The sequence below is a fragment of the Procambarus clarkii genome, chromosome 34 (genome assembly GCF_040958095.1).
Source record: "Procambarus clarkii isolate CNS0578487 chromosome 34, FALCON_Pclarkii_2.0, whole genome shotgun sequence".
Lineage (NCBI taxonomy): Eukaryota > Metazoa > Arthropoda > Malacostraca > Decapoda > Cambaridae > Procambarus > Procambarus clarkii.
In genome coordinates this window covers 43,747,575-43,772,159 of record NC_091183.1, presented here as the reverse complement: position 1 = coordinate 43,772,159, position 24,585 = coordinate 43,747,575, and the positions used below count along the sequence as shown (strand labels likewise).

At 43.1% G+C, this 24,585-nt stretch overlaps 1 protein-coding gene across 1 annotated transcript in view; it reads left to right on the top strand.

The window, feature by feature from the left end:
* LOC123749298 (uncharacterized) overlaps positions 1–24,585 on the top strand; it is an 84,064-nt gene that overhangs the window by 45,909 nt on the left and 13,570 nt on the right. The window contains exons 6-9 of the mRNA XM_069335731.1: positions 100–278; positions 20,531–20,681; positions 23,093–23,238; positions 23,644–23,800. Of these exons, the coding sequence (XP_069191832.1) occupies positions 100–278; positions 20,531–20,681; positions 23,093–23,238; positions 23,644–23,800 (633 nt within the window). The remainder of the gene's footprint in view (positions 1–99; positions 279–20,530; positions 20,682–23,092; positions 23,239–23,643; positions 23,801–24,585) is intronic.

Below are 24,585 nucleotides of genomic sequence, written 5' to 3'. Positions count from 1 at the left end.
TTTTTGAAAGAACAATTATTATTTGACTTTATGATTATGTTAAAATATTCTGAAAAAAAAAGTTTTAGCATCATCTTCTCTCATCTCCGTCTGCCACAGATGTCCCTGAGGCCAGCATCAGCATCGAGGGGGGTGGCAGCCAAGGACGGGTGGCCAGCAAGATCGTCGGCGTGGGTGGCGTGGGCGGCGTGGGCGGGTTGCGGGCGGGGGACTCTGCCACCCTAACTTGCGCCGCCCGCGCTAACCCGCCCGCGTATAACTTCACCTTCTTGTTCAATGTGAGTTACTTTTGTGTTGTGTTACTTTGAGTCCTTAGTTACTTTGAGTTACTGTGAGTTTGAGTTGAGTGTTACTTACTGGTGATCCGATCACTTTGTTTGGTGATTTAGTTTTGTGGATAATCCCTCACAGTTTTTTTTTTTTTTAACGGATTGTTTTGAGTTCGTAAAGAATGTGACGATTAGGTGAGAGTCTGTGGGGGGGGGGAATGGGATATCATCCCACCTTTTGCATGATATCACTTAATATATTTGCTATATCGGTATGTTCCAGCCCTTGGAACACCCCGGAGGCAGCCAAAGGGAAAACTAATGACTTTTCCTTCCTTCCCCAAAAGCATGAAGCGATGAGTAACAATAACGTGGCTGAAGAATGTTGACCAGACCAAACACACTAGAAGGTGAAGGCACGACGACGTTTCGGTCCATCCTGGACCATTCTCAATCGACTTGAGAATGGTCCAGGACGGACCGAAACGTCGTCGTCCCTTCACCTTCTAGTGTGTAATCTGGTCAACATGAAGCAGTGTGGTGTACGAAGCTAGTACTTCCCCTCTCCTTCCTGAGAACCGATTGTCAAACATCCGTTCCCTGTATTCCCCTTTTCCACCCTTTCCCTTCCCCCGTCGAAGTGGTTGGGCACTATTCCTCCCCCGTCCAAATCCGTATCCTGATCCAAGTGCTATATAGTCTTAATGGCTTGGCGCTTTCTTTTGATAATTTCCTCCCTCCTTCCCCGCCCTACCTCCACCCCCTTCCCCAACACTCGCTCCTTCTCTGATAGCTCCCCCATTATATCCCTGGAACACGAGCTGTCAGATAGTTTACAACCAGGTCTTGAATTACTGCTGGGCGAACACGGTTGAACAGCTAAAGGATTGGTTCATTGAATTTCTATGATATTGTGTAATCTTGCTGCTCTGGGATAACTGTTTGATGGGGTTCTGGGAGTTCTTCTACTCCCCAAGCTCGGCCCGAAGCCAGGCTTGACTTGTGAGCGCTTGGTCCACCAGGCTGTTGCTTGGAGCGGTCCGCAGGCGCACATACCCACCACAGCCCGGTTGGTCTGTGAATCGTTCCTGCACTGGTTGATTTTTTGACTGCTATAAACTCATAAAAACTTGCCTGAAACTCACGAAAACTCTTCCAGTCATCCGGGTTGAATGAAGGGCTCGAACCGCTGACTCCAAGCTCACGCACTTTATTTCACGAAAACTCTTCTGAAACGCGTGAAAACTTTTCATCAAACCCTCGAAAACCTCCCTGACACTAAAGGAAACTTGCCTAAAACTCGTGAAAATACCTAAAGCTGAAACTGGTCTCATATGATTGTAGGTTCGAATACGTTTTCATATGTAAATTAGTTTTAATCCTTTTGAGTTCCACTGACCTTTTATTTATCCTATCTTTCTTATTATTTTAAGAAGCCATTCCACTCACCCACAAATCGTATGTCCAAACGTCTCAAGATACGTTCAATAACCAAAAAATGTTTCCCCAATGTTAGATCTTGACATTTGAGATGTGTTCCTTTGCAGACCGCAAACGAGAGAGTTTTGACCTTATCTTTTATCTTGAAAAGGCACGTACGACTCTACTGAGAGTGCCATATCTTACCCCAATTGCCTTCATTCGCCGACATTTCCTGCCCTTTCATTTGGCGTTTCTCCCTGCACTATATTTTGACGTTTTTAAACTATTAACTGTCACTAAATTGGGCTCCTTCAGCTGTCAAGAGCATGCCTTAACAGCAGTAAGAAATATCCGCGACATTTCGTAATTACTTTTACAATTTTAAAGAAAATGTTACATTTCTTTATTTTATTTTTTTGCACTTTTATATGTATAAATTATTTATTTTTATGGAAAATAAATCCATAACTAATTTCATATAAATTCGGAAAAACCCAAAAAATTAGCTTCTATTAAAGAAAATGTATAATTAATTAGTTACTATTACAGAAAATAAATAATTAATCAATTACAATTACAAAACATGCAGGATTCATTAGTTAGAGTTTCAGAAAAACATAATTTATTTCAGTTTACTGTTAGAGTAAAAGCCTAATTAGTTAAAAAAAATAATAAAATACATAATTAATTGGTTAAAGTGCCAAAAAATTACAATTACAACCTCAAATACAACAAAATTAATCTCAGCTACAAGACTGCAGCTTTGGCCACAATAATAATACTAGTCGCAGACTTTGGGGAATAATTTTTTGTATCTGATTTATTTATTTTTGTGGCTATTTTCGATAGGCCTGTGGTGTTACGTGAATTATTTTCGTTATTCCATGAAGTGTGAGTTGGGAAGAGAGGTAGGTAGAGAGCCTTCGACTTTTTTCTCTTGACTTCGTCTGTAGAGAGAGATTAGTAGATGATTTCGAAATATAACCTCTCTTCTTGGATCTATTTAGTTTTTCCTATGTAATGCTTTTCTCTTTATCCTCCTCATCTCTCTCCATTAATCTCAAATCGTTCGCTCTCTGTCTCTTTCCCTTCCGCGAGTCTCTCTCTCTCTCTATCTCTTTTGTCATCCTTACCTATTCCCACTTTCTTCGCCTCTGCTCCCTTATTTTTTGTCTCCTCTTTCTTTCTCCCTTATGCACTTGTTCACCCTCTTCTCTCTTCCTTTCTTATCTCATCTCCACCCTTCCTTCCCCCCTTTCGTTCATTTACAGTATACACCAAGTCATTAGTGACTCAACTCACTCAACGTCATTGAAGGCCTCAGGAAAATGAGTCTTTAAAAGTTCTACTTGTAGTCCATTTTTGTCAGAAATGTGTGTGTGTGTGTGTGTGTGTGTGTGTGTGTGTGTGTGTGTGTGTGTGTGTGTGTGTGTGTGTGTGTGTGTGTGTGTGTTGGGAGTTGTGTGTGAGTGTTTTTTTTTAGGGGGGGGTTGTATATATGAGGTGGATTGTGTGTTTGTTTTGGGGGTTGTGATTGTAGGGGGAGTTGTGTGTGTGTGGGGAGTTTGTGTGTTTGCGGAGGGGGGGAGGGGGAGAGTGGTGGTTTGTTGTGTGTGTAGTCACCTAGTTGTAGTTACTTAGTTGTGCTTTCGGGGGTAGAACTTTGCCTCTTTGGGCCCACCTTTCAACAGCCAATCAACTGTTGTGGGAGAGGAAGGATTGTGTATGTTTGTGGGGGTTTGTGTGTCGGTTGTGTGCGTAGGTGGGGTTGTGTGCGTGGGTGGGGGAGGTTGTGTGCGTGGCGGGGTTGTGTATGTGTGGAATAGTATGTGTGTTGGGGGGGGGGGGTTGTGTGTGTGTGTGTCTATAGGGTGGAAAGGTTATGGGTTTGTGAGTGGTTGATTGTTTATGTGTGTGTGTGTGTGTGTGTGTGTGTGTGTGTGTGTGTGTGTGTGTGCTTGCCTATTTTACCTATCAATAACTACAGAGAAGTTAGATCAAGCTTTTTCTGTCCCTCCTGTTCTTCGTGTTATATCTGTTGTGTTATATTTTAACTATTCTGGCATTTGTGTTCTATCTCGAATCTGGCTTTAAATTTGAGATTGGAGGTGGCTTCTACAACTTCTTTAGGGCATTCCACTTGTATTTTTTAACATTTCTTTGATTCTTCGACTCATTTACGTTTCCAGTTTCCAATTATGATGTCTCGTACTGTTTTCTCTCAATTTAAAGAAACTATCATTGTCCACCTTTTCATTCCTGATCGCCTCAGTATCTTGCGTGTTAAGATCATGTCTCCTTTGTTTCTTCGCTCTTCCAGGTATGTGAGCTCCAGTTTTATTAACCTGTTCTCACGGCTAATTTCTCCTTGCTCTGGCACTAATCTTGATGGAAACTTTTGTATCCTTTCAATTTTTTTATTTTATGCTTCACAAAGGGCGGATATCAGGCCGGTGCTGCATGCTCCATTATTGATCTAACAATCACTGCGCAAATTGCCTTGAAGGAGCCCCAATCGACGTTCTAGTGTTTGCCAGCGTCCCATATGCTGCCGATGTTAGCCGGTTTATGTGTGGCTCTGGAGCTAGTGATGAAATTATATCCACTCGTAAACCTTTCGCTCTTTCTGATGCCCAAAGTTGCCTTCCATTATGATGTATATATTCCTCCTGGTCTCCTTTCTCCCTTTCCCACCTTCATTACCTTACACTTGCTGGGGTTGAGTTCTAGTAGCCATTTATTTGACCACTCCTGGAGTTTGCTAAAGTCCTCCTGTTTTGAAGTCGTACCAGTCGTAGCTCACAACCTACGGGAGCCGGTGGCCGAGAAGACAGCACGTGATCCTGTGGTCCCGGGTTCGATCCCGGGCGCCGGCGAGAAACATTGGGCAAAGTTTCTTTCACCCTATGCCCCTGTTACCTAGCAGTAAAATAGGTACCTGGGTGTTAGTCAGCTGTCACGGGCTGCTTCCTGGGGGTGGAGGCCTGGTTGAGGACCGGGCTGCGGGGACACTAAAAGCCCCGAAATCATCTCAAGATAACCTCAAGATAACCATCCAGAATATCACACAAATATGCGCCTTTTTCCCTCACCAACGCATGAGACCATTAGCTGACGTCCCAAAACTTTTGTTCATTAGGGAAAATTGCCGCGCGACAGCGTTAGTCTTCAGTCGTTTAAGAACTCTTATATTTGCAACATTTCTCACCCCCCGAGCTGCCAGCCTCCGAGCCCTGACGTCACTGATGTACCCTCCCCCACCCTCCCTTAACCCTCCACCTACGTCATTGTTTGAGTAGTGACGTCCTTGTTTTGCATCAGCGGATGACATCATTTTCACTCTTGTGACGTTAGTATGGCGTTGATGTCATTTGTGAAGCTTTATATAAAATGTTAACTGTTATTGATGATAACTTTTTTGTGGGATATTATATATATATATATATATATATATATATATATATATATATATATATATATATATATATATATATATATATGTGAAGCTATATCCCCCTTTATTTTGGTAGTTAAAACTCGCCAATCATCTCCTAGGCTTCTCTCGGGATTGGTTGCTTACTAATCGATGAATCCACACACACCCTCGTTCCAAAACGTGGATTTACTGATTTACATATTTACCTCCTCCCCCCTCCCCCCCCCCCCCTAATCTCATGACGTAAGTCAGCATATGCTTGAATCAATGGTTAATTGAGTTCAGATTATCCTATTTCATTGAAACTCAGAATAGCAGTGTTTTAAATAGGGCATTTAACCCCCCTTATATGAAACAAAGGAAGAGACAACTATTTGTTCCATTATGGACCAGTATCACGACGTTTCGGTCCGTCCTGGTTCATTATGGACCAGTATCACGACGTTTCGGTCCGTCCTGGTTCATTATGGACCAGTATCACGACGTTTCGGTCCGTCCTCGTTCATTATGGACCAGTATCACGACGTTTCGGTCCGTCCTGGTTCATTATGGACCAGTATCACGACGTTTCGGTCCGTCCTGGTTCATTATGGACCAGTATCACGACGTTTCGGTCCGTCCTGGTTCATTATCACTACGTTTCGGTCCGTCCAGGACTCATATTTCGACGCTTCGATCCATCCTGGACTCTTATTACGACGTTCCTGTCCGTTCTAGACCATTATCACAACGTTTCGGTCCGCCTTGAACTTTTATCAAGTCATGAGAATGAATTGATAAATGGTCCCGTAAGAAATGTGATAATGCTGTTCCGACTCGTCCAAGAGGAAGAACTCTGACCCAGAGAGAGAGAGAGAGAGGGAGAGAGAGAGAGAGAGAGAGAGAGAGAGAGAGAGAGAGAGAGAGAGAGAGAGAGGGAGAGAGAGAGAGAGAGAGAGAGAGAGAGAGAGAGAGAGCTATGATGCTAAATACACTCTCACACAACAGATGAGGAATGCCAGCAAGGTTTGTTGGTCTCTCTCTCCCACCACCATCCCAGCATCCTGGTCTCTCTCTCCCACCACCATCCCAGCATCCTGGTCTCTCTCTCCCACCACTATCCTAGCATCCTGGTCTCTCTCTCCCACCACCATCCCAGCATCCTGGTCCCTCTCTCCCACCACTATCCTAGCATCCTGGTCTCTCTCTCCCACCACTATCCTAGCATCCTGGTCTCTCTCTCTCCCACCACTATCCTAGCATCCTGGTCTCTCTCTCCCACCACCATCCCAGCATCCTGGTCTCTCTCTCTCCCACCACTATCCTAGCATCCTGGTCTCTCTCTCCCACCACTATCCCAGCATCCTGGTCTCTCTCTCCCACCACCATCCCAGCATCCTGGTCTCTCTCTCCCACCACCATCCCAGCATCCTGGTCTCTCTCTCCTACCACCATCCCAGCATCCTGGTCCCTCTCCCACCACCATCCCGGCCACAAGTCTCTCAAAATAAGGGCAGTAAGCGAGAGCCTCCACACCATGATGCACTTAATGCAGTCCCTAATGCCCCCCACCAGCCCTAATTACAGCTGCTGGTGCAGCTGTTTAGAAGCCTTCTTGCTGCTGCTGCTGCTGCTGCTGCTGTTGCTGCTGTTGCTGCTGCTGTTGATGTGGCTGGGGCGTATCAACTGTTGCTTCTCCTCTTACGACTGTTATGCTCGCATTAACTGAGCCAATTGAGATTGTTAGTGTTGTGGTGGGTGTAGAGCCATGGGTGGTGTGTTGTGGTGGGTGTAGAGCCATGGGTGGTGTGTTGTGGGGGGTGTAGAGCCATGGGTGGTGTGTTGTGGTGGGTGTAGAGCCATGGGTGGTGTGTTGTGGTGGGTGTAGAGCCATGGGTGGTGTGTTGTGGTGGGTGTAGAGCCATGGGTGGTGTGTTGTGGTGGGTATAGAGCATGGTTGGTGTGTTGTGGTGGGTATAGAGCATGGTTGGTGTGTTGTGGTGGGTATAGAGCATGGTTGGTGTGTTGTGGTGGGTGTAGACCCATGGGTGGTGTGTTGTGGTGGGTGTAGAGCCATGGTTGGTGTGTTGTGGTGGGTGTAGAGCCATGGGTGGTGTGTTGTGGAGGGTGTAGAGCCATGGGTGGTGTGTTGTGGTGGGTGTAGAGCCATGGGTGGTGTGTTGTGGTGGGTGTAGAGCCATGGGTGGTGTGTTGTGGAGGGTGTAGAGCCATGGGTGGTGTGTTGTGGTGGGTGTAGAGCCATGGGTAGTGTGTTGTGGTGGGTGTAGAGCCATGGGTGGTGTGTTGTGGTGGGTGTAAAGCCATGGGTGGTGTGTTGTGGAGGGTGTAGAGCCATGGGTGGTGTGTTGTGGTGGGTGTTGAGCCATAGTTGGTGTGTTGTGGGGGGTGTAGAGCCGTGGGTGATGTGTTGTGGTGGGTGTAGATCCGTGGGTGGTGTGTTGTGGTGGGTGTAGAGCTATGGGTGGTGTGTTGTGGGGGGTGTAGAGCCATGGGTGGTGTGTTGTGGTGGGTGTAGAGCCGTGGGTGGTGTGTTGTGGTGGGTGTAGAGCCATGGTTGGTGTGTTGTGGTGGGTGTAGAGCCATGGTTGGTGTGTTGTGGTGGGTGTTGAGCCGTGGGTGGTGTGTTGTGGTGGGTGTAGAGCCATGGTTGGTGTGTTGTGGTGGGTGTTGAGCCACGGGTGGTGTGTTGTGGTGGGTGTAGAGCCATGGTTGGTGTGTTGTGGTGGGTGTAGAGCCATGGGTGGTGTGTTGTGGTGGGTGTAGAGCCATGGTTGATGTGTTGTGGTGGGTGTAGAGCCATGGGTGGTGTGTTGTGGTGGGTGTAGAGCCATGGGTGGTGTGTTGTGGTGGGGTGTAGAGCCATGGGTGGTGTGTTGTGGTGGGGTGTAGAGCCATGGGTGGTGTGTTGTGGTGGGTGTAGAGCCATGGGTGGTGTGTTGTGGTGGGGTGTAGAGCCATGGGTGGTGTGTTGTGGTGGGGTGTAGAGCCATGGGTGGTGTGTTGTGGGGGGTGTAGAGCCATGGTTGGTGTGTTGTGGTGGGTGTAGAGCCGTGGGTGATGTGTTGTGGTGGGTGTAGAGCCATGGGTGGTGTGTTGTGGTGGGGTGTAGAGCAATGGTTGGTGTGTTGTGGTGGGTATAGAGCATGGTTGGTGTGTTGTGGTGGGTGTAGAGCCATGGGTGGTGTGTTGTGGTGGGTGTAGAGCCATGGTTGGTGTGTTGTGGTGGGCGTATATATATATATATATATATATATATATATATATATATATATATATATATATATATATATATATATATATATATATATATATATATATATGGAAGGGATATGAAGATGGTCTGGAGAGGAGGTGACCAATTTCTTGAACCGTCTTCCAGAAAATTTGAGTGAAGATTGTTAGGACGAAATCTCACAATTCTGTTTCACATTTCTACTGTGGTGCATTACCCATTTTTGTAAAAATCAAGCGTTTTGTGACATCTTTTTTATAGACGCACACACACACACAGGGACCTCGCAGCTGAGTAGACAGCGCTCGGGGGTCGTAGTCCTAGTGGCCCGGGTAAGATCCCATGGGGAGGCTAAAACAAAGGAGCAGAGTTTCTTTCACCCTGATGATCCTGTTCTCCTATAAGCAAATAGGTACCTGGGAGTTAGTCCCCCCCCCACACCGTCATTCTCGCTTTTCTCTCCCCCTTCTCCTTATCTCCCTACGTCCTCCCCCCTTCCTCTCTGCTGCCTTCTTACCCATATCTTCTTTCTCCCCTTTTCCCCCCTTTTCCTGCTCCTCCTCTCCCCCTTTTCTCCCTTCTTCCCACCTTTTTCCCATCTCCCTCTCTCCCTACCCTCTTTCCCATTTCCCACCCTTCTCCACCCCCCCCCTCCTCCTTCTTCCCCTCTCCTCCATCTGGCCTTCGACCTCAAACAGATATTTCCATTTATTTTTATAGCCAAAACTCTAGGGACTCCGTTAGCCATGTTTCACTTACTGCATTGCGGGTCACTATTATTCCCGACCCTCCCTGTTGATAGGCCCGACCCCGACCAGCCTATGACTTTCACGTACATCAGACCATTCATCCTGCAATATTGGAAGATGCTAGCTCTGAGCATCTGGCCTCCAACCTTGCTCAGAAAAAAAACAATAAGACATTCTCTTCAATAAACATAGAAATAAATTTTGATACGAAACACTACTCAAAAAGCTAAGCATACTTTAGTCACTGACAATGCCCAATCTCTTTCTCCTCCTGTCTCAGTCCCATCTTTCCCATCTTCAACCTTTCCCCCAAAAAAAGTACATTCCTGTACTCGCCTGTACTTGGGCAACCCAAAACTCGTGAATGATGCAGGCTGTGATGGGTTTCCCTTGCACATATTGACAAAACTTGGCTCGCCTGTTCCTCTCCAAACTTTGAAATCCTTCATTATTTCAAGAAACTTTCTCCACTTGCTGGGGAATTGCCAGCATTCCGAGCGTGCTTCCCTTTGCACTTAAGTGCTTTCTCTCTGTCTCTTCCCTCCGGCATCCGTCAAGTCTCAGGGCGCGAGCGAGGAACGTCTTTGATAAGTAAGTTACTTTTCTATCATGTAAATGCTTTCTGTCTGATGGGCAGTGGGGGAGGCTCTCTCTTTCTCTCTCTCTCTTTCTCTCTCTCTCTCTCTCTCTCTCTCTCTCTCTCTCTCTCTCTCTCTCTCTCTCTCTCTCTCTCTCTCTCTCTCTCTCTCTCTCTCTCTCTCTCTCTTTCTCTTTCTCTTTGGCCTTTATTCAGTGTAAGAGATTTTATGACAATTTTCACCATCTCTATATGAATGGGATTGAACTATATTCTCATAACTACTGTGTTCAGGTTTGATATTAAAAGTTGTTATTCCACTAATGGTACTCGTCTTTCGAGTAACTCGTTACTCGAAAGTAATTCCACTAACGTTACTCGTTACTCGTCGCTCTCTATCAGTGGGGGAGGCTCTCTCTCTCTCTCTCTCTCTCTCTCTCTCTCTCTCTCTCTCTCTCTCTCTCTCTCTCTCTCTCTCTCTCTCTCTTTCTCTCTCTCTCTCTCTCTCTCTCTCTCTCTCTCTCTCTCTCTCTCTCTCTCTCTCTCTCTCTCTCTCTCTCTCTCTCTCTCTCTCTCTCTCTCTCTCTCTCTCTCTCCATCTATCTATGACGAGGATAAAATGAACAAAGATTAGTATATATGTGTTCACATCGTTCCCTATCATCACATTGAGTGCTTGTTCGTCCACCGGCCTTTCTGTCTGTATGTTCCTCTATGCCTGTCTGGCTCTGACTGTCTCTCTCCGTCTGTCCGTCTGTAACTGGCACGCTGTCCGTCTGTCTGTCAGTTTAGTGTGCCTCTGTCATTCTGCCTGGCTATCTTTGAGCTCCTTTTGCTTAATGCTCTAGGCTCGGCCGACAATCAGAAGACGTTGACAGTCATCATCCGTTGACTGGTATTCAGCCTAATTCTTGGAACAAACCATAGTCTTCCCCCGGGTAGTTCAGGTTAAGTTTACTGTTAACCCCTAAGGGTTCACGTCCCACATTCTTCAGATTCCTGCCAGCAGCCCTCAGAGCCAACACTTTATCTGGAAAATAGTTTTTAGGGCTTGAATTCTCACCTTGCAGACAACGGCACAATGGACCAGTGCCACCATCTTTGCATCCAGCGCCCCAAAACGCCCAGGCAATAACCATCTCAAAACAGCTAAGACGTCTTAAACTTGCAAGCTTGCAATGTTGCTCTCGCCATGGCCGCTTTCAATTGTATTAATATAAAACTCATTCTCTCACGCCCGCGCCTGGCCCCCTCTTCCCCTTTTTCTTGACGTTTAACAAGCTGCTCTTTAATGCAGACGATCAGAATCTTGCAAAGTGAGGTTGCTTCTTGCAAGGAGTGAGATGTGCTGTTGTTCAAGCTATGCTATTGGGTATGTTGGCTTCATTCGTGTAGATGCAGGAGTATGCTGGCTGTCATGTTGGGTATGCTGGTTGTGTTCATGGTTTAATGTTACCCCAACACATGCTGTGAGATGTTGAAAGGAATTTAAGTAGAGATAAATAGGGCAGAAGTAATGAATAATTGTACTTATGTGATTTTAAGTATGTCTCTCTCTCTCTCTCTCTCTCTCTCTCTCTCTCTCTCTCTCTCTCTCTCTCTCTCTCTCTCTCTCTCTCTCTCTCTCTCTCTCTCTCTCTCTCTCTCTCTCTCCCCCTCTTCCCGCCATATTGATCTAGGCCACGACAGTATGGGCACCCGGAAATTAAGTAAATGTCAGGCAAAGCAAGAGATTAAATATTTAGCTAATGGTCCCCTGGCATGTGTGTGTGTGTGTGTGTGTGTGTGTGTGTGTGTGTGTGTGTATTCACCTAGTTGTATTCACCTAGTTGTGCTTGCGGGGGTTGAGCTCTGCTCTTTCGGACCGCCTCTCAACTGTTACTAACTACTATTTTAGTAGTTTTTTTTAACTTTAGTAACCATTTGTTGGACCATTCATTCAGTCTGTCTAGGTCATCTTGTAGCCTCATACTATCTTTCTCCGTCTTAATCCTCCTCATAATTTGCGCATCATCAGCAAGCAATAAAAGGAATGATTCTATACCCTCTGGTTACAATATCAAAAACAGTATGGGCCCAAGGACTGAACCCTGCGGGACTCCACTGGTGACGTCTCGCCAGTCTGAGACCTCACCCCTCACAGTGACTCGCTGTCTTCTGTTGCTTAGGTACTCCCTTATCCAACGGAGTACCTTCCCTGTCACTCCTGCCTGCATCTCCAACTTTCGCACTAGTCTCTGATGTGGTACTATGTCAAAGGCTTTCTGGCAATCCAAAAATATGCAGTCTGCCCACCCCTCTCTTTCCTGCCTGATTCTTCTTGACTGGTCATAGAATTCAATAAATCCTGTGAGGCATGACTTACCATCCCTGAATCCATGTTGGAGTTGTGTCACAAAGTTCCTTCGCTCCAGATGTTCCACTAGCTTTTTTCGCACAATCTTCTCCAAGAACTTGCATGGTATGCAAGTGTGTACGTGTGTGTGTGTGTGTGTGTGTGTGTGTGTGTGTGTGTGTGTGTGTGTGTGTGTGTGTGTGTGTGTGTTTATGTGCGGATAAAAGTGAATGAGTAAAGCTTTATATTAAGCAAATAAGTAAGACAAAGCTATATGCAAAAACATATAATAACTTGCGAAAAGGAATAAGAAAGTGCGACAAGGAGACTGATGAACGAGTAAGTGTGAATTTTAAAAAGAATAATTAATATGTAAATAGTGAATAGTAGAAGTAGATGAAGATAATTTTTTCTCATATCCTTAAGGGTGAAAGTAATCTACCCAAGAAAAAGATCAGTAGATCTACCCGAGGGCTAAGATATGTAGTAGACATAATAGAGAAAAAATACATTGGTTTGAAAGGCGGGGTCCAAGAGCAAATAACTCGATTCTGCAGATTCAAATAGTAAATACACACACACACACACGCACACACACACACACACACACACACACACACACACACACACACACACACACACACACACACACACACACACACACACACACACACACACACACACACACACACACACACACACACACACATACACACACACACACACACACTCACACACACACACACACATACACACACGCACACACACACACACACACACACACATACACACACACACACACACACACACACACATACACACACACACACACACACACACACACACACACATACACACACACACACACACACACACACACACACACACACACACACACACACACACGTAATATGCACAAATAAAGTTTAAACAAATATTCCTGTCTTCAAATGTATTTCGAAAACGCATTAAATCAGGAAAAAAGCCCCACAATTCGCAAAATTAAATGTTCCTCCCCTTGTTGTGATGGAGGAATCTGTCTCGGCCTTTCTGAAGAAACACCTTGCTTCTGCACGAGAATGTATTCCCAGTCAGGACAAGAATCTTTCAATGTCAAAATACAATTTGTTTTTTTCTTATGCTTTCTAACTTTTTATGCAATTGCATAAAGAATCGACGATAATAAAAAACAGAGAGGCCTATAATGGGATCCAAACTGCGTTCGTGAATTTTCACTTTCGTGTGATCTCAGTTGACAAGTATCTGCGAAATTTGACGAATTAATGATTAGCGTGAAACGTGTGTACGTTTATCTTTACTTTTTTTTTATCTCTTATTTTTTAAAAAACGTATAAAATGTGTCTACTCTGTTTTGTTTTAGATTTCAAGTTAGTTTATACGAGTCCAAAACAATGTGAAAGTCTTGCTTTTTTTCAGTAACTTTTTTGTAATCTGATTTATTTTCATAGCTTAACTTGGGCTAAAAGTTTGTTATTGGCTTTTTAGTAAACTGGTTTAGGATTTAATTTGAGGAACTAAATACCTCCTCAAAGCCGACCGAATGACTTTTGGTTTTATTGAGTCTTTTGTAATCCTTTTGTACAAAGCTTTGTGTTTACTTATAAGGTGCTATGGGCCCATGGTTATCAGTTTGGCATCATGAGTACTTGATCTTATAAATTTATAAGACATAATAGGTTCTTGGAGTTTGCTAAGAATGTTTTTAAATGAGGTATAGTTTCAATCTTAACATATCTTGAATCTTAGCATATCTTGAATCTTAGCATATCTTGAATCTTAGCATATCTTGAATCTTAGCACATCTTGAATCTTAGCACATCTTTGAACGGTATATATTAACCGTAGATAATGACCCTGGATTCGTTACTATGGCCAGGTTCACTACACGTTCCAAAGACAGTCCTCCCATGATTAAGTCTGACCAATTTAGCCTTCCCGAAGAAATTCATTAGTCCTTCAAAGTCAGTTTTTCGGAAATCTGGCACCATAAGATAATGGGCTGGAACCATAAGATAATGGGCTGGACGGTAGAGCGACGGTCTCGCTTCGTGCAGGTCGGCGTTCAATCCCCGACCGTCCAAGTGGTTGGGCACCATTCCTTCCCCCCCCCCCGTCCCATCCCAAATCCTTATCCTGATCCCTTTCAAATGCTATATAGTCGTAATGGCTTGGCGCTTTCCCCCCTGATAGTTCGATTCGAATAGATCTATTCCAATTCACGTTGAATATATACGTTGTGTATATATATATATATATATATATATATATATATATATATATATATATATATATATATATTTATATATATATATATATATATATATATATATATATATATATATATATATATATATATATATATACACAACGTATATATTCAACGTGAATTGGAATAGATCTATTCGAATCGAACTATCAGGGGGGAAAGCGCCAAGCCATTACGACTATATAGCATTTGAAAGGGATCAGGATAAGGATTTGGGATGGGACGGGGGGGGGGGGGAAGGAATGGTGCCCAACCACTTGGACGGTCGGGGATTGAACGCCGACCTGCACGAAGCGAGACCGTCGCTCTACCGTCCAGCCCATTATCTTATGGTTCCAGCCCATTATCTTATGGTGCCAGATTTCCGAAAAACTGACTTTGAAGGACTAATGAATTTCTTCGGGAAGGCTAAATTGGTCAGACTTAATCATGGGAGGACTGTCTTTGGAACGTGTAGTGAACCTGGCCATAGTAACGACCGTCCATAGTAACTCGCTGTCTTCTGTTGCTTAGGTACTCCCTTTTCCAACGGCGTACCTTCCCTGTCACTCCTGCCTGCATCTCCAACTTTCGCACTAGTCTCTGATGTGGTACTATGTCAAAGGCTTTCTGGCAATCCAAAAATATGCAGTCTGCCCACCCCTCTCTTTCCTGCCTGATTCTTCTTGACTGGTCATAGAATTCAATAAATCCTGTGAGGCATGACATACCATCCCTGAATCCATGTTGGAGTTGTGTCACAAAGTTCCTTCGCTCCAGATGTTCCACTAGCTTTTTTCGCACAATCTTCTCCAAGAACTTGCATGGTATGCAAGTGTGTACGTGTGTGTGTGTGTGTGTGTGTGTGTGTGTGTGTGTGTGTGTGTGTGTGTGTGTGTGTGTGTGTGTGTGTGTGTGTGTTTATGTGCGGATAAAAGTGAATGAGTAAAGCTTTATATTAAGCAAATAAGTAAGACAAAGCTATATGCAAAAACATATAATAACTTGCGAAAAGGAATAAGAAAGTGCGAGAAGGAGACTGATGAACGAGTAAGTGTGAATTTTAAAAAGAATAATTAATATGTAAATAGTGAATAGTAGAAGTAGATGAAGATCATTTTTTCTCATATCCTTAAGGGTGAAAGTAATCTACCCAAGAAAAAGATCAGTAGATCTACCCGAGGGCTAAGATATGTAGTAGACATAATAAAGGAAAAATATATTGGTTTGAAAGGCGGGGTCCAAGAGCAAATAACTCGATTCTGCAGATTCAAATAGTAAATACACACACGCACACACACACACACACACACTCACACACACACACACACACACACACACATACACACACACACACACACACACACACACACACACACACACACACACACACACACACACACACACACACACACACACACACACATACACACTCACACACACACACACACACACACACACACACACACACACACACACACACAGGCTCTGTACTCGGTCCTATCTTGTTTCTGATATATGTAAATGATCTCCCGGAGGGTATCGATTCATTTCTCTCAATGTTTGCGGACGATGCTAAAATTATGAGAAGGATTAAAACAGAAGAGGACTGTTTGAGGCTTCAAGAAGACCTAGACAAGCTGAAGGAATGGTCGAACAAATGGTTGTTAGAGTTTAACCCAACCAAATGTAATGTAACGAAGATAGGTGTAGGGAGCAGGAGGCCAGATACAAGGTATCATCTGGGAGAGGAAATTCTTCAGGAGTCAGAGAAGGAAAAAGACTTGGGGGTTGATATCACGCCAGACCTGTCTCCTGCAGCACATATCAAGCGGATAACATCAGCGGCATATGCCAGGCTGGCCAACATACGAACGGCATTCAGAAACTTGTGTAAAGAATCATTCAGAACTTTGTATACCACATGTCAGGCCAATCCTGGAGTATGCAGCCCCAGCATGGAGTCCATATCTAGTCAAGGATAAGACTAAACTGGAAAAGGTTCAAAGGTTTGCCACCAGACTAGTACCCGAGCTGAGAGGTATGAGCTACGAGGAGAGACTACGGGAATTAAACCTCACTTCGCTGGAAGACAGAAGAGTTAGGGGGGACATGATCACCACATTCAAGATTCTGAAGGGGATTGATAGGGTAGATAAAGACAGTCTATTTAACACAAGGGGCACACGTACTCGGGGACACAGATGGAAACTGAGTGCCCAAATGAGCCACAGAGATATTAGAAAGAACTTTTTTAGTGTCAGAGTGGTTGACAAATGGAATGCATTAGGAAGTGATGTGGTGGAGGCTGACTCCATACACAGTTTCAAGTGTAGATATGACAGAGCCCGATAGGCTCAGGAATCTGTACACCTGTTGATTGACGGTTGAGAGGCGGGACCAAAGAGCCAGATCTCAACCCCCGCAAACACAACTAGGTGAGTACAACTAGGTGAGTACACATACACACACACACACACACACACACACACACACACACACACACACACACACACACACACACACACACACATACACACACACACACTCACACACACACACACACACACACACACACACACACACACACACACACACACACACACACACACGTAATATGCACAAATAAAGTTTAAACAAATATTCCTGTCTTCAAATGTATTTCGAAAACGCATTAAATCAGGAAAAAAGCCCCACAATTCGCAAAATTAAATGTTCCTCCCCTTGTTGTGATGGAGGAATCTGTCTCGGCCTTTCTGAAGAAACACCTTGCTTCTGCACGAGAATGTATTCCCAGTCAGGACAAGAATCTTTCAATGTCAAAATACAATTTGTTTTTTTCTTATGCTTTCTAACTTTTTATGCAATTGCATAAAGAATCGACGATAATAAAAAACAGAGAGGCCTATAATGGGATCCAAACTGCGTTCGTGAATTTTCACTTTCGTGTGATCTCAGTTGACAAGTATCTGCGAAATTTGACGAATTAATGATTAGCGTGAAACGTGTGTACGTTTATCTTTACTTTTTTTTTATCTCTTATTTTTTAAAAAACGTATAAAATGTGTCTACTCTGTTTTGTTTTAGATTTCAAGTTAGTTTATACGAGTCCAAAACAATGTGAAAGTCTTGCTTTTTTTCAGTAACTTTTTTGTAATCTGATTTATTTTCATAGCTTAACTTGGGCTAAAAGTTTGTTATTGGCTTTTTAGTAAACTGGTTTAGGATTTAATTTGAGGAACTAAATACCTCCTCAAAGCCGACCGAATGACTTTTGGTTTTATTGAGTCTTTTGTAATCCTTTTGTACAAAGCTTTGTGTTTACTTATAAGGTGCTATGGGCCCATGGTTATCAGTTTGGCATCATCAGTACTTGATCTTATCAATTTATAAGACATAATAGGTTCTTGGAGTTTGCTAAGAATGTTTTTAAATGAGGTATAGTTTCAATCTTAACATATCTTGAATCTTAGCTTATCTTGAATCTTAGCATATCTTGAATCTTAGCATATCTTGAATCTTAGCATATCTTGAATCTTAGCATATCTTGAATCTTAGCATATCTTGAATCTTAACATATCTTGAATCTTAGCTTATCTTGAATCTTAGCATATCTTGAATCTTAGCATATCTTGAATCTTAGCACATCTTTGAACGGTATATATTAACCGTAGATAATGACCCTGGATGGGTTACTATGGCCAGGTTCACTACACGTTCCAAAGACAGTCCTCCCATGATTAAGTCTGACCAATTTAGCCTTCCCGAAGAAATTCCTTAGTCCTTCAAAGTCAGCTTTTCGGAAATCTGGCACCATAACCATAAGATAATGGGCTGGACGGTAGAGCGACGGTCTCGCTTCGTGCAGGTCGGCGTTCAATCCCCGACCGTCCAAGTGGTTGGGCACCATTCCTTCCCCCCCCCCCCCCCCGTCCCATCCCAAATCCTTATCCTGATCCCTTCCAAATGCTATATAGTCGTAATGGCTTGGCGCTTTCCCCCCTGATAGTTCGATTCGAATAGATCTATTCCAATTCACGTTGAATATATATGTTACGTTGTATATATATATATATATATATATATATATATATATATATATATATATATATATATATATATATCCCAAATATGTTTTGTTTACAGCCTTCCCAAGTGTAGTAGCCTGTATATATATATATATATATATATATATATATATATATATATATATATATATATATATATATATATATATATATATATATATATATATATATAATATATATTATTAAATATGACCGAAAAAGTAAGATTAATAATTCTAACACGAATTTTCTCGATCTTTCGTACATTTCTTTTCACTGTTGGTGGTAATTCAAAAATCAATTCTCCAAAATGCATTTTTTATTTTATTTTATTTTGGAGAATTGATTTTTGAATTACCACCAACAGTGAAAAGAAATGTACGAAAGATCGAGAAAATTCGTGTTAGAATTATTAATCTTACTTTTTCGGTCATATTTAATAATATATGTCTACAGGAAAGACTGCTACCAAAATATACTAATATATATATATATATATATATATATATATATATATATATATATATATATATATATATATATATATATATATACTAATATATATATATATATATATATATATATATATATATATATATATATATATATATATATATATATATATATATATAACTACAGTTATTCGAACAATTATAATTGTCATTCATTTCGAGTCAAATAGTTTGTGTATGCTGGTTCAGCTTTGATATCCTCTCTCTGACACTGCATTCACGATTTTTCTTTGACGTATATGGCAGCTATCATCATATTTTGGAAAATATTTTCGTAGTCATCTATATATGGATTCCGATAATTTGCAATAATTCTCGGGAATTTTATATTATTCTTTGAGATACATAGCTGGCTAATGCCTGTAATTATAGTGAACTACCACCATGCTAAGGGAATGGTTATAATTCTTGGGAATTATTGTCTTTTGTAGATAATTATCAGAAAAACTAGGGGATATACAGCCCGTCCTCAGCCCGTCCTCCAAGGATATATATATACCATTATTTTTGTGCAAGTTTCCTCGTATATGGAAAACTTAATTTCATGAAACAAATTAAGCGCCCACAATTAAAAAAGATCCCATGGACACCTAACTGATATCCAACTAAGACTTTAAAAGCTTAGCTTAAGGGTTAAAAAAGACTTAAAAGCTTAAAAAAAAACTCCCACCCATGTCCCGCGAATGGAAGGGAATTATCACGGAGAAGCGCCAAGCCATTACCTCTAAATAGCAATGGGACTGGGGTCAGGATTAGGATTTGGGATGGGATGAGGGAGGAAAGAGAGAGAGAGAGAGAATGCTTCCCAACCACTTGAACAATCGGGGATTGAACGCCGACCTGCATGAAGCGAGTATAATATTGCTTCCTACTCTCACCCATCTCCCCCAAAGATAACAGTGCTTCCTACTCTCACTCATCTCCCCCCAAAGATAAGTGCTTCCTACTCTCACCCATCTCCCCCAAAAGATAACAGTGCTTCCAACTCTCACCCATCTCCCCCAAAGATAACAGTGCTTCCTACTCTCACCCATCTCCCCCGAAGATAACAGTGCTTCCTACTCTCACCCATCTCCCCCAAAAGATAACAGTGCTTCTTACTCTCACCCATCTCCCCCAAAAGATAACAGTGCTTCTTACTCTCACCCATCTCCCCCCAAAGATAACAGTGCTTCTTACTCTCACCCATCTCCCCCCAAAGATAACAGTGCTTCTTACTCTCACCCATCTCCCCCCAAAGATAACAGTGCTTCCTACTCTCACCCATCTCCCCCAAAGATAACTGTGCTTCCTACTCTCACCCATTTCCCCCGAAGATAACAGTGCTTCCTACTCTCACCCATTTCCCCCGAAGATAACAGTGCTTCCTACTCTCACCCATCTCCCCCAAAGATAACAGTGCTTCCTACTCTCACCCATCTCCCCCCAAAGATAACAGTGCTTCCTACTCTCACCCATCTCCCCCCAAAAGATAACAGTGCTTCTTACTCTCACCCATCTCCCCCCAAAGATAACAGTGCTTCTTACTCTCACCCATCTCCCCCCAAAAGATAACAGTGCTTCTTACTCTCACCCATCTCCCCCCAAAGATAACAGTGCTTCCTACTCTCACCCATCTCTCAATCCTCATCCCCTCTTGTCTCTCCCTCTCTCTCACACACACAGGGTCGACCGCTTCACCGCGCCAACATCGTCGAGAGTAAGCCCACTCTGACACTTCTGCAACTCAACTACAGGGACGCCGGCCTGTACACCTGCCTGGCCTCCAACTCTGAGGGCGACGGTCAGAGCAACGCGGTCGCTCTCCATATAGACTGTGAGGCTCGTGTGTGTTGTTCAGTTGAGGGGGAGGGCGAGTCTCTTAATTTAGGATGTATGAGGCTATTGTAGGATGTATTGAGGCTGTTGTGGGGTTGTATGAGGTTGTTGTGGGATGGATGAGGCTATTGTAGGATGTATGAGGCCGTTGTGGGACGTATGAGGCTATTGTAGGATGTATTGAGGATGTTGTGGGATGTATGAGGCTATTTTAGGATGTTTGAGGTTATTGTGGGATGTATGAGGCTATTGTAGGATGTATGAGGCAATTGTAGGATGTATGAGGATATTGTAGGATGTATGAGGATATCGTAGGATGTATGAGGCTATTGTAGGATGTATTGAGGCTGTTGTGGGGTGTATGAGACTATTGTAGGATGTATGAGGCAGTTGTAGGACGTATGAGGATATTGTAGGATGTATGAGGCTATTGTAGGATGTATGAGGCTATTGTAGGATATATGAGGCTATTTGTAGGATGTATGAAGCTATTGTAGGATATATGAAGCATTTGTATGATGTATGAGGCTATTGTAGGATGTTTGAGGCTATTGCAGGATGTATGAGGCTGTTTGAGAATATGAGAGGTATTTTAGGGGTGAATGAGGTAATTAGCTTATTATATTTAATTATCTACAGCCTATGAATGAAGATGAAGATGAAGAACGGGTTTATTTTCATTGTATGATGGGTAGAAAATAGGTCAGATTTTTATTTTTGCATTCTCTACTGGGAAGATAATAGATTGCATAGTTCGTTTTCAGTCCATCCTAGGTAATAGATGCTGATATTATTTTCTATATATCAGGTTTGGCTGCGTTTCCTTGCACCTGATGCACCTGTTTACCTTGCAGGACATAGTCACCTAGGAGTTAGGCAGCTGTTGTGGGTTGTATTCGATGGTCTCGATAATTCGAACAGCCTTTCTCTAACAATGGAAATAAATTATTTTAATTTATTAGTTATTTTTTTGTATAGTAACTCTTAGGTTAATAACTAGATTTAAGGCTATCAACCCTCCGCCTCCTTCCTCTCACACACCATTAACAAGATCCAAGAGCTTATTAACTGACACCACCGTAAGATCTAAGAGTTCCACTCTCGCATCACTAACAAGGTCTAATGAGAGCTTCTTCCCCACACACCGTTAACACGGTTTAAGAGCTCCTCCTTCACTCCTCTAGCAAGAGCTAAGAGCTCTCTTGAATCACTAAAGTGATCTCAGAGCTCTCTTGCATCACTAAAGAGATCTAAGAGCTCTCCCTCACATCACTAAAGAGATCTAAGAGCTCTCCCTCACATCACTAAAGAGATCTAAGAGCTCTCCCTCACGATACTAAAGAGCTTTAAAAGAGCCCTCTTTCACAGCTCTCAAGCTTTGACTCATTAAACTAAAATAAATCCTCCACAAGCCTTCATTCGCATTATTAAGAGAATGAAAATATTTTCTCTGAAGACTTAACTTTCTAATGACTGTGTTCACTCTCCTAGTAATTGTGTTAACTCTCCTAGTAACTGTGTTAACTCTCCTAGTAACTGTGTTCACTCTCCTAGTAACTGTTTTCACTCTCCTAGTAACTGTTTTCACTCTCCTAGTAACTGTGTTCACTCTCCTAGTAACTGTGTTCACTCTCCTAGTAACTGTGTTCACTCTCCTAGTAACTGTGTTCACTCTCCTAGTAACTGTGTTCACTCTCCTAGTAACTGTGTTCACTCTCCTAGTGACTGTTTTCACTCTCCAGGTGACTGTTTTCACTCTCCTAGTAACTGTGTTCACTCTCCTAGTAACTGTGTTCACTCTCCTAGTAACTGTGTTCACTTTCCTAGTAACTGTGTTCACTCTCCTAGTAACTGTGTTCACTCTCCTAGTAACTGTGTTCACTCTCCTAGTAACTGTGTTCACTCTCCTAGTAACTGTGTTCACTCTCCTAGTAACTGTGTTCACTCTCCTAGTGACTGTTTTCACTCTCCAGGTGACTGTTTTCACTCTCCTAGTAACTGTGTTCACTCTCCTAGTAACTGTGTTCACTCTCCTAGTAACTGTGTTCACTTTCCTAGTAACTGTGTTCACTCTCCTAGTAACTATGTTCACTCTCCTAGTAACTGTGTTCACTCTCCTAGTAACTGTGTTCACTCTCCTAGTAGGTGTGTTCACTCTCCTAGTAACTGTGTTCACTCTCCTAGTAACTGTGTTCACTCTCCTAGTAACTGTGTTCACTCTCCTAGTAACTGTGTTCACTCTCCTAGTGGCTGCACTCACTCTTATACTCTCATACTGAGATTTTTAAACATAAACACACAGTTCAATGAACCCCGTAAGCAAATTACATTTGCCCCTGGGAGATGAAATTTATTAACACCTGGTTGTAACTTTTTGTAACTGTCCAATTTTTTCCCCCCTGGGAGCAGACGCCCCCGTGTGCGAGTGGGAGGGAGCCAGGGAGGTGCTGGCCTCCGTGGGAGAGAAGGTAGAGATGGAGTGTCTCATCAGAGCTTCTCCTGCACAAGTCTCCTATACCTGGGAGAGTGTGACCTTCACTCCAAACATGGAACAGGTAAGGTTTTTGGCTGCTCCGGACTTTGGTTTGGAGAGAGAGAGAGAGAGTGGGAGAGAGAGTGACTGAATGATGTAATTACCTGCTTAATTGCTTAATTACTTCGAGTTGTTTTTTTTTTGTGGGGGAGGAGGTTAAAGAGGGGTCGGTTGCAGGGGGTTACTTTTGGATTGGCATGATATTGGGGTTGAGGTTTGAAGAGATAGCAATGGATTGGACCAGCGGTGAGACAGATAGCAAAGGTGGTGATGATGGCATCATTACCTTGCTATCAGAGAACATGATATCAGTTATCCAGAGACAGTGATGATATTGATTAACAGCGATATTGATGACGACACCAGTAACGACGAGGCGCCATTCACGGTTCATAACTCTCTCCTCCTCCTCCTCCTCCTCCCATAGATACGGTCGCCGCTGCACCACCAGGACTCTGGGCTGACATCTCTGGGTTGGGCAGTAGCAGACAACAGCAGCAGCGGTGCTCAAAGAGCCGAATGTCAGCCCAGTAACGAGGTGGGGCCTGCTGACCGCCCCTGTGTCTTCACCATCCTGCTTGTGGGTATGTTTCCACCATCCCAGTTCATCCTGGAATTGTATATACATCTTTGTTTACATTCAGCACAGCTGTTCCTTAGCTTTAGATATCTCGGGAATTTGGGATATATGTGTGTGTATTGAACTTACCTTGTGGAGAATATAGCTAGGTACAGGTAGATAGTCCATTATATTAGGGTAGATCATGCATTATACATATTTGTGGGTAGATAACCCATTATATATAAAGGTAGATAATCCATATTATAAGGGTAGATAATCCATATTATAAGGGTAGATAATCCATATTATAAGGGTAGATAACCCATTATGAAAGAGATACTCCGAGCAGTAGAATACATAATCCGTGTTGGAAGAGCAGATAATCCATGATGTAGGCTGTAGATAAAGCATTATGTAAGGGGTAGATAATCACGTTGTAGGGGTAGATAACCCGTGATAAGGGGTTGTGGGGGTTATCTTGAGATCTTGAGGTTATCTTGAGATGATTTCGGGGCTTTAGTGTCCCCGCGGCCCGGTCCTCGACCAGGCCTCCACCCCCAGGAAGTGACAGCTGACTAGCTCCCAGGTACCTATTTACTGCTAGGTAACAGGGGCATTCAGGGTGAAAGAAACTTTGCCCCTTTGTTTCTGCCTCGTGCGGGAATCGAACTCGCGCCACAGAATTACGAATCCTGCGCGCTATCCACCAAGCTACGAGGCCCCCCTCGTAGGTTGTGAAAGGAGTTGAAATTAAATAGTGAGACATGATAGTCCAGGGATGAATATAGATAGCAAAGAGGCCCACTA